At 36.4% G+C, this 16,878-nt stretch overlaps 1 protein-coding gene across 8 annotated transcripts in view; it reads right to left on the minus strand.

Moving 5' to 3' along the window:
• The window catches only part of Sema3e (semaphorin 3E), a 251,686-nt gene that overhangs the window by 40,030 nt on the left and 194,778 nt on the right, over window positions 1–16,878 (minus strand). For 6 of the 8 annotated variants that reach the window (XM_087656439.1, NM_001106579.1, XM_087656442.1 and 3 more), the window contains 2 exon segments: window positions 12,428–12,521; window positions 238–357 (listed from right to left, as the gene is read on the minus strand). In XM_087656439.1, the coding sequence (XP_087512565.1) occupies window positions 238–357; window positions 12,428–12,521 (214 nt within the window). 8 annotated transcript variants of the gene reach the window in all.

Raw genomic sequence — 16,878 nt, forward strand, 5'->3', positions numbered from 1 at the left:
AGTCTCTATTTTTCCTATAGCCAGCTTGTTCATTTAACTCTTAATATCCAAGCATTGCACTAAATAAATTTACTGCATAATTAAGGTATTTTATGCATAAAGTAATAAACATGTATTTTGGGCCGAGAACATATATGATAGCTAGAAAGGCTATTTTGAGTTTATATTTTATTATCAAAACGGCAGACTCAGCCATGGCCTGTAGACGTATTTTCCACTCTGATTCCTCACTTCTACCTTTCAGTAGCCGCTCATCGTCATGCTCGGTGCGGATATGGCCGAGCTTCCCCAGGCTGCGGAAGATCGCTGAGTCTCGGCCCCAGTAGTCACTGTAGAGCCCAGCAAACAGTTCATTACCTACAGAAGCGACCCAGAGGAAATCAAGTCAATGTCTGTCCTCCAATCTGAGAGTGAGGTAAAGACACTGTTATGTCAAACATACCAGTTTAACACACAGCCAATGTAAGGCCACCAACACTATTATCTAGGGCAGGAATAAATAAAGCAACCACAAAGTGATGCCCAGCCTCTTGGCTGTGAATCCCGGGCACCATTTTCTTTCTGAACCCAAGAAGCAGCAACACTCAGTGTTATTAGGAGAAAGGCACTGGGGGACACTGGTGATCCCAGCTGAGACCTATTTGGTGGTATTGCCTGGACCCATATTATTTTAGTATGCTTCTTTCAACCCCCATGCTAACTGTTCTAAGGTTATCACTGTATCGGGATTACATGTTGTTCCATTAATTCAAGTGCTTCTTACATCAAATCTGATGCCTTTGATATGACTTTACCACATTAAGTACAGCTTCTGTTGAGTCGTATCTGCAATCATCCAACAGGTGAGTTTATAGCTGAGTCAGAAGAGAGTGGTAAAGAGCTCAAGACTTATCTATCTTTAGTCAGAGCAGCATGACTGACTGACCTTAGCTACAGCACGAGAAGAAGCCACAGATTAAAAAAAAGTTTTAGGATTATTCAAATGTCTGTGAGATCTCAAGAAATCACAACATTTTTTTTTAGAGAAAGAAATGAAGACATCAACAGTAGCTTAGGAGGAGAAAACAACATTCTTTCCTAAACAAATAGGAAACAAGAGGGCATGACTGAACCTTAGAAATGTTATCAGCTATGAGGCATGGGGACTTTGAATGTTCTTCCTTCTCCTAACCACAGATGACATAATCTGTGTGCATCAGTTAGCCCAGGAGGCCTATTCTGGGCATGCCTAGTCTCGCTGTCCTGATCTATCCCAGATGAATGTCTCTGGCAAAGAAGCAAATAGTCACAGCATATCTCTGGAAATAGAAACTTCATTTAGAATGGTTAAATTATTCCCTTGCTGTGTGCCCAGAACTCTAGCTGGCATTAAAAATATATACAGAAAAGATGATGCTTGAAAAATACGTTATTGGGTTCTTTTTTTTTTTTTCTTACACTTGTATACATTCCTAAGCATGTGTGTTGGCATGCACTAGACTGCAAATGTGTTTGCCAGTATGGAGAAGTCAGAGGTCAAATTTGGATGATACTCCTTGTGTATCTTAGTTTTTCTTTTCTTTTCTTTCATTTTTCTTTTTCACCACCACCACCACTACCACCACCACCACCACCACCACCACCACCACCAGCACCGTCCTCATCATCCTCGTCATCGTCACCATCATCATCATCATCTTTCATCACTACCTGAGACGAGTTCTCTCACTGGGATTTGGGTTCACTGACTACTGGTCTTCCTGTCTGTGCATCCATTGATTAAGAAAACATGCCAGGCTGGGCTGTTTAGATACTGAGACTCAAACACAGGTCCTCATACCTGTGGCAAAGCACTGCACTAATTCAGCTTCTCCTTAACCCCTAGTGATGCTCTTCAAATACTGAAACTGTGTTCCTAAGTGCAGATGTACACTTGTGATTTAAAGAACTTCAAAGTTTAAAAAAGTTCACCATAATCCTACTTCTAATTTAATATGTCACTTTTGCTATAAGTTTTGAAATACAAACAATGCTACTACTATTAAAAAATTTAATCAGTGGCTTGCGTGCTCAGCAGTTAAGAGCACTGATTGCTCTTCCAGAGGCCCTGAGTTCAATTGCTGGAAACCACAGGGTGGCTCACAACCATCTGTAATGGGATCCGATGCCCTCTTCTGGTGAGTCTGAGGAGAGCGACAGTGTACTCACATACGTAAAATAAATAAATCTAAATTTTTTTTAACCAAGTATATTTACTCAATTGTGAAAATTGGAGATACTGCCTACAAATTTAGTTTACGGGATTTGTTTCAGAGTTTGTGTTGTTGCTTTTGTCTAATGTAAAATGATTAAAACTTTTTTAAAAATTTCAAATTATCACATGCATTTCTGTGGTAGAAAGTTGGAAAAGTAGTCAACTGAGTTATATAAGAGGCAGTTCATAAAGATATTTCTTTCCAACATGAACTAAGTATTGATTTAAAAAAATACTTGTTTTGTTATACCAGTGAGAAATAGGTTAAGGAGTCATAAATCAAACTCAAAGTTTCTTAAAAGTATTTATAACTATTACTGCAATAAACCAATTTTCATTATTTTTTAAAAATAGCAAATATAAATGAGACACTTTTCTGTCTCCAAAGCACATGATTGGTGTTTAAAAATATATGTGGATAAAAACTGTATATGGTAAAAGTAAATGTAGTCTTCTCACAAAGGAATCTACTCCTTAGTTATTTATTTTCAGTCTCCTATTTGCAGTGTACAGCAAAGCCATGCGAGATTCAGTTTTCAACGTAGGCAGAAACAATTTTCTAAAGCTGCCTTGAAACGGGCAAGTAGAAACATACTCTATGGACTCTAACTTGAGTATTTGCCCTTTCATTAAGTCTAGTTATCATAATTCTGTAGCCAGGACTTCAGGATTTCTAAGAAGTTATCCTATTGGGCTATGTGGAGGAAAATAATCAAAGTCTGCAAAGGTGGGACACGTAGAGGAGCAAGTAAAGGAAGCTCCCGACTGTAGCAGATAGCGTTCCTGTCAGCAGCCTGCTCTTCAGTCTGGACATATACTCAACATCTTGTCAAACTTTTAATATAAAAGCTTTTGTATTTTCTGAAAATGTTATGACAATGTTTTGCTTTACTTTATGGGGGGCAACTGCTACTTTAGTGGAATGTACTAACTATATATACAATTATTATTATTATATATAACATATAGTATAGTATATGTAATATTATATGTTAATAATATATGATAATATAATAATATATTATATAATAATTATAATATAATATATTGTATATTCATATATTATATATTTATATATTTATAAATATTATATACATATATTATATGTGGTAGAACATATAATACATTGACAACAAATAATATAGTTATATATGTAAAATTGTACATAATGTATTATATAATTATATAATATCATGTACAATTATATGCATATAATTCTTTACATATATAGATATATATGCATGACATCTTCCTATAAGCGTCTTCCACTTTTAACTTATACTACATTTCCCCTACATCAATTTCTCAAATTTATGCTATTTTCTTTTGTAACTATTGTTGTTGTATATATATGTATGTGTGTGTGTGTGTGTGTGTGTGTGTGTGCTTTTGCGTGTCTGTTTTCTACTGAACTCATTTATTATGGATCACATGATCAGAAATGTAGATAGGGCTGACCTCTTGAGCATAGGAAATCAGGAGACCCTCCAGAAAACTGGCTCTCTCTTTCTCCCTCAGTAGCGAAACCTAGGCAAGAACTCACAGATAGAGAGGCCACAGACCTTAGAGAAGAAAATATTATTACCATTTAGGTAAATCAACATAGATCCAACTGTTTCTAAATACGAATCTTAATCGCTACAGATCAGAGCAGCTCTGACTGCTTATCAAAGAAATGTCTTTCTGCCGTGAACAGAGGCTCTTACAGAAATCCATAACTGATCAAAGGGCCGACTTAGTGGCTCTGAAGTATCAGTCCCACATGAAACATCTACAGAGGATCAGGAACCATCACAAAAAAGGAATGCAGAAAGATCATCGAGGCTAGAGAACCCTGAGATCGCCCGAAAAATAAAGTCTTCTGGACACGACAGTGACATTGTCCATCTCTGATTCTCGACAGCTTGGATGCTTGGATAAGTAAACGTTCCAGCATGAATGCAGGATGGGCTCACAGGACTTCACTTGAGGGCATAATTTTCATAAAGCAGGAAAGAAATGGAAAAGCAAATGATCAGAATGTTCGAAAGCAGCGAATCAGGGTGAAAAACGGAGAGTGTCCAGTTCACTCCTTTCGCCCTTGGGTCTATATTGAATTTTCTCAAGAAAGCAAGTTTTACTGTGGAGAGAGGCCTGCTGTGTACCTGTCAATTATCAACGCATGCAAAGTGAGAGGTGTGATGATGAGGGAATAAGATAAAAGAGGGATAGAGTTTACTTTGAGATACAGATCTATTTCTGTGAAGAATAGATCGTTAAAATATTGTGATTATTTTCTTTTCCTTCAGTTTCAAAATTCTACTTGTACTGATTAAGGCCAAACAATGACCATATCAGCCAGTAGATGGCAGCATGACGTTAGCAAATAATATCTCATCTTGGCAGGCTGTGTGCTCCAAGACGATATACATTCATTTTTACCCAATTTCTCCTTTTGTAGTTAGATGAAAGAAAATACTTCATGAAAAATTCAAATAACTAAATATAAACTTTTAAATTTAAACTTCAAAGGAGCTAACCAGGTGCTAAACACCATAAGCTATGGAAACAACCAAATGTGTTTTGGTTGGCATGTTAGCTGATCCTCAGAAGGAAACGTTTCTGCTTTCATGTTTATTATCACTGTGAAAACACAACAAAAGGAAGCTATAGTGTGTAGGTACTGTGTTTGCCAAACCATTCCCTGCACCCCCCACCCCCCAAAAAAAACTAAACAGAAGATAATACATTACCAAGAAATATAAATAAATTAGAATTAAGCTTTAGGTATGATTAATTAATAATTAATTACATGAGAGAAACTGTTCCTTATTATATTAAAGAAAATAAATACTTAGAGAAAGTAAATATTTTTAAAAATACTTCTTAAAGTTATAAATATTTGGTGTCATTAAAGTGTCAAATCAATATTTTGCTATTCCTAGAATGAAACATCAAATGAGATTTAGATTAATGTTATTTTCCTTACTTAAGAAAGGAAGTAGAGTTATGTATGGAGTAAAATGTCTTTTAGTGGTTCAATAGTAAGAGCTTAAACGTCCAAGGCTTTAGATTTCTGTGCCCTCTGACGTATTGTCTTAGACAAAGTTTTAACTTATATCCAATCTATTTTGATGTTTTTGATTTTTATGCCAAATGGCATTTCTTATTGATATAGAACTAGATTTGAATGGTAAGTGATATTGTATTTATTTTAGGTAGCTAACTGGTTATACATGAACAGAAGACACATGTTTTCAAGGCATTTTGACAGGAGGATATAACTTATTATATCCAATACTAATCTCTACCTATAGGCAACATTATGATGACTATGATGGGTATAACTCTGCACTGGAAACCAGCTGAATGTCCAGCTCCATATCTTCAATTTGGCCCTGAGAAAACCATTTATTGTCTCAAAGTCCTGGTCACCAGTGGAAACCATGGGGTCTCACCTCTACTCCCTGGGCCATTTCTATGGCGACTCCTCATTCCCTTCACAAACCCTTTTTGGATTGCTTGGTGCCACCATGAGCACCCTGCTCACTTCTAACATATCAATCATCTGCTGTGTTTCAATTGGCTCTTTGTGTTCTTGAAATTATACTCCGCCAATGTCTGGATAGTGATGATACTAGATAAACGTTTATTGAATCAATGGATACTTCAATGAGTTAACAATCACATGTATCTAAACCTCCCTTTAGGTGTTAAAAATGCTATGAAACATGATAGAACGTTCTCAGGGTAAGACTGGATTTATTTTTACGTGAAAAAATGTTTTTAGAATTTCACTCATGAGTACAGTAACTAAATCATTTCTATTTCCTCAGCTCTATCCTCAAACTCCTCTGCGCCTCTCCTCAAATTCATCGACTAATGTTTTAGAATGACTGCAAGGAAAAAAATATCAATTGATAGGAATCTATCAGACATTTATATGAATTAAGAAATTCTTGAAATTTTATTTTAATCTTAATATTAAAAACAATTAAGAACATTATAAAACTGTTAATTCTGTTAATTAATATTGTGACATTAGGATAATTTCATAATTTAAAATCATGAAGCCTGAAATTCCATTATTGCTCTGGCATTTGTCCACAGTAGTTGCAGTCTCAAAACCTTGTGGCTATTGCAAGTCTGTGTATATAATAAATTGCAAATTCAAAATTCCAGAGAAAGAGAGAGAGAGAGAGAGAGAGAGAGAGAGAGAGAGAGAGAGACTATTCTAAGTTATATATGAAAACAAATACACTGCGAAGGTAAAATATGCAATAAACATTTTTCTGCATAAGTTTATTCTTATAATGGGATTCTATTTGTAGTTTGGACCTAGTGCCCCCCCTTAGTATTTTAAGAAGTGCAATTCCCAATAGTTATTTGCAACCTTCTTATTTTATTTAACTCAGAGGATTCTCCTACTTATCTTATAAATGCATGCTCTAAGAACCATAATGATGACCAATTCATCGGCCTTCTGAATGATAAGTGACCATCCATCCTGAAAGCCCACAGAGAGTGAAATGTCATTAGTTAGTTAGCTGTTTGGGGCGTTTTGGTTTTTTTCATCTTGCCAATTGACTAGCCATAATCATCAATGTTAAGAAGGGACAAAAATGTAAAAGAAAAGTGTGCTCATTAGCCGATACTCACGTCTGTGTCTGTATTTTCTTGGGAGGCAACCAGTGACATCAATCAATACGGTCACGGTCAATTAAATTCATGAGGGACATGATGAAGACATGAGCTTGAAGAGTAGGGATATTTTTAGGGAGACACTGAGTGTTTCTTTTCCTTTGCCTTTTATTTGAGGGAATAGTTATAATATAAGCAAAGGGTTTAAATAGCTCTTTGGAGACCCAGGCACGGCCAGAAGCTGCAGGAAGCATGCAGACATGGGCATTTTGCCAATGTGAGGGAACAGCAGCCTTGAATAAGACATTCTTTTGGAATGGCAAAGTGGTAAGAGAGTAACTAGACATCTCTCTCTCTGCAGTTGGGGTGAATTCAAGAAATAAATATTCATTCCTCACAGCTCTTGATATAAATATACTTAATTCAGCAGAAATGATTACTTATTCTTTGCCACTAAGAACTTGACACAATTGCTTATGTTTTTCTGGTGAGCTTCAGTTACGTTCTGTTCTATTAACATTTATGCTTAATGCATAGAACTGGTAATAGGTTATATTTCTAAATATAATTTTTTAATGAAACCACAAAATTTTTAATGTTTATAGACTTTGTAATTTTATTTGCTGAAAAACTCACATTGGGACCATAAAAGGAATCACTTTTAAAACATTTTGAAACTTATTGTATATGGTGTGTGTGTGTGTGTGTGTGTGTGTGTGCATGCACACTCACATGTGTGAGCATGTGCAGATAAGAAGGGGAATGTGAGTGTGTTTCACAGGTGGAAATCACAGACTATCTGTGCCCCTGTGGGATCCACTTTTATTCTGCTAAACCATCTTGCCGCTCCCAAAATAATTTTTAATGCTGGCTATTTACTGAAATCAAATATTAAGTCTTTAACTTGTGTCCCTGAGGATGTCCTATTAAGAGTTAACAGATGCAGAGCTGAGGAAATGGTTTTGTGAGTTAGGGCAGTGGCTAGACAGGCATGAGTACAGAAATTTGGATCTGGGACACGCATGCAAAAATCTGGTATGCCCTCACACATGCCTAGTGGGCCAGAACTGGACAACTGGAGACAGGATGGACACCAGACTAACTCCAGGTCAATGAGAAACCATCCATTAAAGGAAAGAATCGCAAACTGTTAAAGCAGAACAACCAACACCCTCCATCTGCTACACATATGAATAGAGGCACAGGCACACATAAACATATGTGCTTACAACACACACACACACACACACACACACACACACACACACACACACACACAATGTGACACAGTCAAGTGGCTTCTATAACTAGCTCTTTTCATCTTAATAAGGACACATATTTCAAGTGTGATAGGATTACAATACACCAGAAATTCTAACAAAATTAATGGAAAAAGCAATATGTGAAACGTAAGTATCCATATGATTGAAAGAGAGTTCAAGAGACCCTAAGGTACATTGCCTTAAACAGAACAGAACGGCTGAAAAGAAAATGTGGGACACAGAGAAAACAGTTCATGGATTCTGATTTTGCTGACTACCAAATAATGTGCTTATTTTATCTTATTAAGTAAGCTAAGTGCTAAGTTTCTTCAAGGTATTAGAAAGCCACAAGGAAGTAACACAGCAACTGAGTTTAGTGCAAATTTCAGAATGGCAATAGCTTTTAAACTGCTAAATACTTAACGGTTATTAAAGTAGCTTTTGATAATATATTTGCGAGTACCCTGGGGGAAGACATTGGTTAAACACATAAAAAATACTGTGCTTGAAGCATGAACTTCTATGTAGGTCACCAAAATAAATCAGGTCTTAATGACATTTGGGGACAAGCTATACTAATGTTTAACTTCAGTTTGGTTAGATTCTGATCATAGGGAACATGACTCCATATGACTATTGAATTCTTTTTAACATAGAAACTGCTATCATTTTATTTCCTAGTTTAATGAAAGCATGCATATTGAATTCTTTTTGCTTGCCTAGTAATAATATTCAGTTTTCCTCCTGAGAATCTCAAGTAAAGTGAATTACTACACTAAAATTAAAGTTGTTTCTAAAGTCAAAACATAAACAAACGGATTGGTACACGCCTTTATTCCCAGAACTTGAGAGGCGGAGACACAAATGGATGCGTGTGAGTTTAAGACCAGTGTAGTCTGCATATTGGGTTCCTGACTGGCCAGGCTACATAGTGAGACTCTGGATCAATAAATAATTTTAAGAAATACTATAAAATATTAATTGTTTTAGAAGGATATTTGGATTGGGGAGTAAAGTGCAGAATAGAGAACACAGGAAAGAGTAAATAACATTGCAAGCCATGTGAAGAAGTCATATAGATACATACTATTATAGAAGCCTCCATCCATGTATGGAACATACACACATCTGAATTCACAGTGGTCCTAGGAGTATGCATAAGGCCTGTGTAAGCTCAACAAGACAAAAATGTCAACATGGACAGGGGAGATGGACAAGGAGTCCCACCCCTACAGGCAGAGATATGAGCAGTTGATTCCTTGCCACTTGAACATCACCCCTCCAAGAATACATTGGCAGAACAAACTGGAGTTGATGGGGATGAGAAAAAAGGATACATCAACTTGGGTGGTTAGGGATGTAGTGTGACCTGGGAGGACACAGGGAAGGGGTGAGCATGACCAAAACATGTTGTATGAAATTTTTTCAAAGAACTAATAAAAATTATATTATTCCTCTTTGAGACCTCGTAGTCTCAGGAATACTGCTATCAGTGTTTTCTCATTATGTTGACCTTCACGAGAACAGGTATTATCCATCGTGTGATACACACTGAGCAAAGTCACAAGGAATGATTGATACATTATTCTCTGCCCATGCAAGCAACACCAAACTTGTCAGATTCCAAGTTAGGGAGCTCCAATTTTTTTTTCAGCTCAATTTCTTCTGTTTTTTCAACTAAGTGAATTATTTTTATTTCCTATCTTGTAAAGAGTGGTGGCTCACATAGGTTATCTGGTTTCCAGTCTAGTGGCTACAGCTTTTCCACACTGAGTAAATGATCTCTCCAAAGTACTTTTGGGATGAGGAAGATTGGACAAACGTGAAGAATTTTATTTTTATTTCTTCTCATTGGAGAGATTGTTCTATAGCTTGTGTTTAGCTTGGAAAGCTATTTTTTATTTGATTTCTCTTCTGAATAAATAAAACAGCCCTCAGATGGCAAGCACTTCACATTTCAGCACAGAGTAATTCAATTTAGTAGTTCAATCAAATTCACTTGGCAATGGCCCTGCAGTAATCCTCCCCCACTTAAATACTTCAGCCTTAAATTCCTGATTCCATGAATAAACAAGCCCCAGAGAGACTGTCTCTTGAGTGGCAGAGATCACTATGGAAATGACTGTGTTCCCCACTTAAACAAAATGTTGGAATGATTGGTCTTCACTTCCAAACACTTAAGGATTTCACTGTATAGGAACTCACGGTGTGCAATATCCAAACTCCAATTTCTTTTTAATAAGAGAAATATCTCAAAATTTGTTTGCTGTTTGCCAAAGTTTCTCAGTCTGTACTCCATCCAGACGTTCAGTTTATCAAATGTAAGCATTTTTACTCAGACCCTGCCAATTCCTGTGGAATGTCTAGCAATTATGGATATAGTATTCAACAAGAATGCCATTCCTAATGTTGTGATTACTACTGTCTAAGGTGTCTTACATCTCTGGTTTTATATTTAGGGTCTCTTCACAGTCTATGTAAATGCATGCACACACACACACACACACACAAGCATACACACACCCCACATTTTATGTACAAATTTATGAAAGAGCTAAAATAATTTCAATTAGACAATTTTAAAAAGTGTACATTTTTAAAAACACATATTTAGTCAAGTCTCAACTTAACTATGCGGAATTCTCATTTTAGAATTTTTTAATGATAACGTTAATGTTAGAGCCTCTGACTAATAAAGGTAACATCAGATTTTATTTTTCTATAAAATTTTTCTTGTCTGTATCTGAGAACAATGATCCCGAAAGAAAAGTGTAGTGAGCAGAAGGCAAAGCTCAAAATCTTGCAACACTCGAAGATTCACCAGGGTACAGTCGAAATCAGGTATTGCATATTTTACTTTTACATTTTTAATCTTAATTGTTATTATGTAGGTGTTTTGTCTGCATGTGTGTCTGCACCTGTGGGTGTGGTGTCTGTCGGGGACACCAAGATGCCCTGGGACTAGCATTAGAGAAGGTTGTGAGACACTGTGAGTGCTGGGACTTGAACCTGCAAAGGCAACCAGTGCTCTTAAACTACAAACCATCTCTTCAGCCCTTCAGAGTATATTTTTGAACATCAGCAAAGTATTCCAAGTTTTATCAGTTTACTTAGAATATGATGACCCTACAACTCATAGTTTCTTATTTTCTTCAAAGAGAAATGAATGTTGATGGTACTGAGAAATGAGCATATATACTGAAAATATACACTGAAAATATAATAATAGCATTTTGTTCATAGGGACCCTCAGAGCCTTTCAATACTGAGGACTCTTAGTTCACATGTTAGGTATCAGGAATTGCTTCCATTCATTTTAAGTAGAGAAATTCTCAAGTCGTTCCATTGTTGCAGTTCTGAAGTATTTTGACAAGGGCCTGGTTTTCAAATCTAAACAATACAGAAAAGCATGCTTCTTCATTGTAACAAGAGAGGTGTTTGGCCAAGTCACTTAATTAATCCGAATTAAACTGAAACATCTATCACACTGCATGATCTTACTGAATTCTTTCAATGTACACATTTAGTGTGAATTTGAGCTGATAAGACTATAGTTTACATTTTAGCTTATGAAGAATTTAGATGAGTGGGGACAAGGAAATGGCTCAGGAAACTGGATGACATGACTTAGATCTTAGCATCTACATGGTAGAAAAATGAGTAGACACTTGTGTATTGTCCTCTGACCTCTGCATTTGTATGCATGTGCACAAGTGGTCAGACACACACACACACACACATCTCTCTCTATATATATATATTATATATATTTATTCTATATATATATATAGAGAGAGAGAGAATAAATATAAGATAAAAATTTAAATAAGTAAATTTAGATTGAGTTTTTGCTGAACACTATGGATAACAAAATGCAACATAAGCATACAACAGCCACACACACACACACACACACACACATACACACACACACACACACACAATTCTTTAAGGTATTTCAGACATATTTTAAAACAGTTGATTTTCCTTGGCTCTGTTTTTATAAAGCCACTATCAAGTTATATTTTCTGAATGCAAAAATAAAGATCCATAAAGATCACTGTGTTTTGAGTATTTGTAGGTGATCGATTTTCATCATGAGACACAGGTACTTTATGGCACGTGCAGTTATTTCAGAGTCAGATTACCAAAGACAGCAGGACTTGAAATTCAGTACATTTCTCCAGGTACCTAAGCTGACAGATTCCGCAAGGCAAAGCATATAAAGAAATGCCTAAGAACGTATGGAAGTTGAAAAATACACTCTAAATCACCATGACTGACATCTGATGTGTGTGTCAAAGATAATTACCAACTAGTGTGGACACAAAGGAGGAGTTGGGGTCAAAAGGACATCTGCCCCTTCCTCTCTCAGATCTGTGTGACTCCAGGTGAAACAGGGGGTCCTGGAAAGAAAACAGAAAAAGACATTGTGAAGGTGCCAATTGTGGTAAGAGTTTATTTGCACACAGAAAACACAGTAAAGTTAGGTCACTAACAGTTTACACAGTCTCATCAGGACCCTGATAACAGGAAGATGTGTAGTTACACATTGCGTTTTATAAATAAGCAAAGGCTTGGCAGATCCTCAGGCAGACTCACTGTTGTCAGAGGGAAGCGAGAAATTAGCAGGTTTTCTCCATCAGTCAGATAACGTTAGCTACACTGAGATAAGTCAATTAAACAGTCCAGAGAAGAAACAGGATGAAGACGGTACAGAAAAAGAGATCCAGTGATAAAGGGAGAATTGAGGTTTTTATCCCTAATGTGGCTTATTAACTTTTGGAATAATTTGGAAAAAAGTAATAATAAAATTTACTACCAATAGCTTAGAATATTTATTTTAATAAAAATGTTATTTTTAAATAATCAATACTGATAATTTAGAATTATTAATTCATAATTTGTTCATTTCAATGCATGTGTCAATGTCATAGTCACTATTTCATTTTTAATTTATATATTGGTTTTCACATTTCACATACATAATTACATAAGATATTTCCACAAAAATACTATTATATAATTGGCTTCGATTTCATGAATATACTTACAGAAATTTTCTCTGGCTGTTTCTAGATTTCACAACCCTCATCTCTATCTCCATCTCTATTTCTATATCTATATCTCTCTCTATATATATCTATTTCTATATCTATATATCCAGCCTATCTATATTATCCATATCTATATCTTTCTATATCTATACACATGTAATATCCAGCAAGTCTGTCATAAGTGGTTTGGGTACATGAAAGGCATATAGGAAAGTAGCAATAACAACAACTGTGGAAACTTTTGTAGAAAAAACGTAATTTGCAATAGAACATTCTGTTAGTAAGGTCTGTGCAGTCTACTTAGAGCAGTGAACCCACACCCATGGCAACTGACCACAGTTGGGTATGCTTCTCTTAAGCTTCACTTTGAGTTACCTGTCACCCAATTACCTCCTGTTTCCTGTTCTACATGTTGCCTTTTCTCTCTGTATGGTCATCTAAAATCACTGTCCTGGCCTTTCCATTTCAAAACCCTTCCAGTAAATGCCGAAACCCTTTGACCCCTGTGACTATCGAGTCTTTCCTTTGAATGTGAAACACTGTCTGTAGAAAAGCATAGAGTTGTGGCTGCCATACTGGGCTCGGCAGAAATGTGTTCTTGTTCAGGTGTTGTGCACAACGTAGAAGACAGTATGGGTGGCAGTAAATTAGGAGCTCCTTCTTTAAGTGTTCACGGAAAATAATTTTCAGAGAAAAAAAAGTTGGCCAAGTGAGAAGGAATTGTTGATCTTACAAGCTATTGTTGATGGGGAGAGTTTTGTATAAACTTACAGTGCAAACCCATGCACACCATTCAAGATAGCAAGTGTGTGAGTGTGGGTTTTGCCTGCCCCTTAAGTCCTGTCACTTTGTGACGGATTTGAAAAAAACAAACAACATAAAGCATATACATTTTAAAGGTTATAGAGAACTCATAAAGAAAATACAGGCATGTTTGCTAAGGTCAAGATCTTGCATAAGCTGAACCTCTATAGTACTTACCTTCTCGTCTCAAGATGCTAATGAGGCTATTGTCTCTAACAGATAGTACTAGACACCTTAGCACAAACACTGAAGGAGTTGGGGAGTGTAAAAAGAACAGTGCTGATTTCTTTGAGGAAGAACCAAGAGTTTAAATTTCACATAAGTGAGAGAAGTAGGAAATGCTAAAGAAATAGTCATCAAAACTTTCTTAGCTTTGTGGAACAGGAGTTAATGAAGTTAAAATTCCTTTACATTTTGAGAGTTTTCCCTAGTGGAAATCATCATATAGGCTCCTGAGGCTTACACTGAATTTTGGATTTCAGCACATGTCTGATTAACCAAGAAACCCATAGCCTTGACATTTTGAAAATAATTCGGTTAATGGATACTAATGCTAGAATGTTCATCCCATGTGGGGCACACCAATGCAACATCTAGCCCTGTCAGAGGCTGTGAGAAGACAGACTCGTTAAATCAAATTCCACAGCGAGAAGAGATGAATGTTAACACTGAATCCTAATACAGTCTCAGACACTGCTATGGTTTGTATATGCTTCGCCCTGGGAGTGGCACTATTAGAGGGGATGGCCCTCTTGGAGTGGGTGTGGCCTTGTTGGAGGTGTGTCACTGTGGGTGTGGGCTTTAAGACCTTCATCCTAGCTGCTTGGAAGTCAGCATTCCGCTAACAACCTTCAGATGAAGATGTAGAGCTCTCAGCTCCTCCTGCACCATGCCTGCCTAGACATTGCCATGATCCTGCCTTGATGATAATAGCCTGAACCTCTAGCCCTGTAAGCCAGCCCCAGTCAGATGGCCTTTATAAGACTTGCATGGTCTTAGTATTTATTCACAGCAGTAAAACCCTTACTAAGACAGAAATCAACACCTCATGCCAGACAATATTCAGAAAGACTGTGACCAAAAACACTTTCCCCTATTCGTGGAGATTTCATATTTATTTGATCATGGCGAAACCTGGGTTCAACAATGCTCACTTTAAAAAACAAACAAATTAAACTTCTTTATTTGATTTTACCTCTCTAATAAAAGTCTATATCCTTGCTACCCTAAAAGTCTATTCAATCTATCATTTCAATTAAAAAAAAAAGATTTGTAATTTCTTTTTTGTCCACTAATGGAAATGTCATTGTTTGTTTGAAGTTTGCTTGTTTGTTTCCACACTTGCTGCTTAGAATATGGGGAAGTCTTCTTGCAGAATTTTAATATGAGTGCTCCAAGTATTTTTATGTTAATTGTAGAATGCCTTTAAAATAATACTGTATCTAATTTTTATATGCCTACTTTTAACTTTGTTCTTGAATTACTGAATCAGATGAAGTCATAACACTTTGTTCACTTTTTATGTCACAAGAGCTATTATAATAAGCTTATTAAGCACCTGATAGTAAAAGGAAACTAAGGACCCAGTTGACTATGATGATCTGTGTTCTGAATTAAGTCTCTGACCATAGGCAACAATTTAAAAGTCATTATTTCAGCTCCTTTTCGGGTACCAACTTCATCACCACCTCACAGTTGCCTATGACAAATGTATAAGTGGCTGTCAGACATTTTGCCTAAGCAAGTTATCTGTACCCACAAGCTTTCTGACAGTTTAAAGCAATTAAAAGTTAAAGCAGAAATAAATCAGAAATAAAAATGTCACATACAGAGTCAGTGACATAAAACAGTTTTTGAGTGTTAAGGCCAAATAACCCTAAAAAAGAGTTTGCCTCTTTTATGGACACACTGAAAACAGTCTAATTTTAAACCCACCAGTCTGCTGATAGCAAGTATACAGTTCCTAATAAACAAACCAGGAGACAGATAATTTTGGAAGGCGCATCCTATCGGCTCTACTATTAATAGAAATGCCTCAATTTTGTTCCAATTTTGTATCTTTTCTGGGACTTTTCAGGATGTCTTCTAAAATGACACAGTTGCAATCAATTTGTAGTATGTCTCAATCTCTTTTCTATAACTAAGTTACAGATACTGTAACAAGCAAAAAAAAATCAGACACACAGAAATCTTGACTTGCTTAATTCCTAGACCAATACTACCAAAGACATTTTACAGATGGCACAACTTAAGGATTTTGAGAAGTGGAGACTACCTGATGTTCCAGATGGATGCCATATAATAACATAAGCCCTGAGAAAGGAGATTTGATGATTAAGAACAGGATTAGCCGGTGAAATTTATGATAGGCAAAGTGTGGGTCACCAATGCTTGCTTTAATGATGGATGAATGGGACAGTACCAGTTCAAGGCTGATCTCTTGAAGATGCTAATGACGATGAAGTGAGTTCCCAATGGGGCAGTCCTCTTGATATCTCGACTCTCATCTAGTAAGATGCATTTTGGGTGCTTTCATTTAGAGAATTATAAGCTAGACAATATGGAGAGTTCTGCCACAAAACCAATTTGTTACAATAGCATAGAAAAAGTAATTCAGCTCCCAAGAGGACGTGGTGTTTACCTGTCCTTTTGTCTCTTATACACTGTGTTCTAAGAATATTACTATTTTCTCCACACAATGTGCATTGCAAACCAGAACAATCAAACCCATTCTTACCAAGATCCATTTCACTGGGGGTGGAGAGATGGCTCAATGGTTAAGAGCACTGTCTGCTCTTCCAAAGGTCCTGAGTTTAACTCCTAGCAACCACAGAGGCTCACAACCATCTGTAATGGAATCTGATACCCTCTTCTGGTGTCTCTGAAGACAGCTACACTGTAC

Source organism: Rattus norvegicus, chromosome 4 (genome assembly GCF_021556685.1).
Source record: "Rattus norvegicus strain SHRSP/BbbUtx chromosome 4, alternate assembly SHRSP_T2T, whole genome shotgun sequence".
Taxonomy (NCBI): domain Eukaryota; kingdom Metazoa; phylum Chordata; class Mammalia; order Rodentia; family Muridae; genus Rattus; species Rattus norvegicus.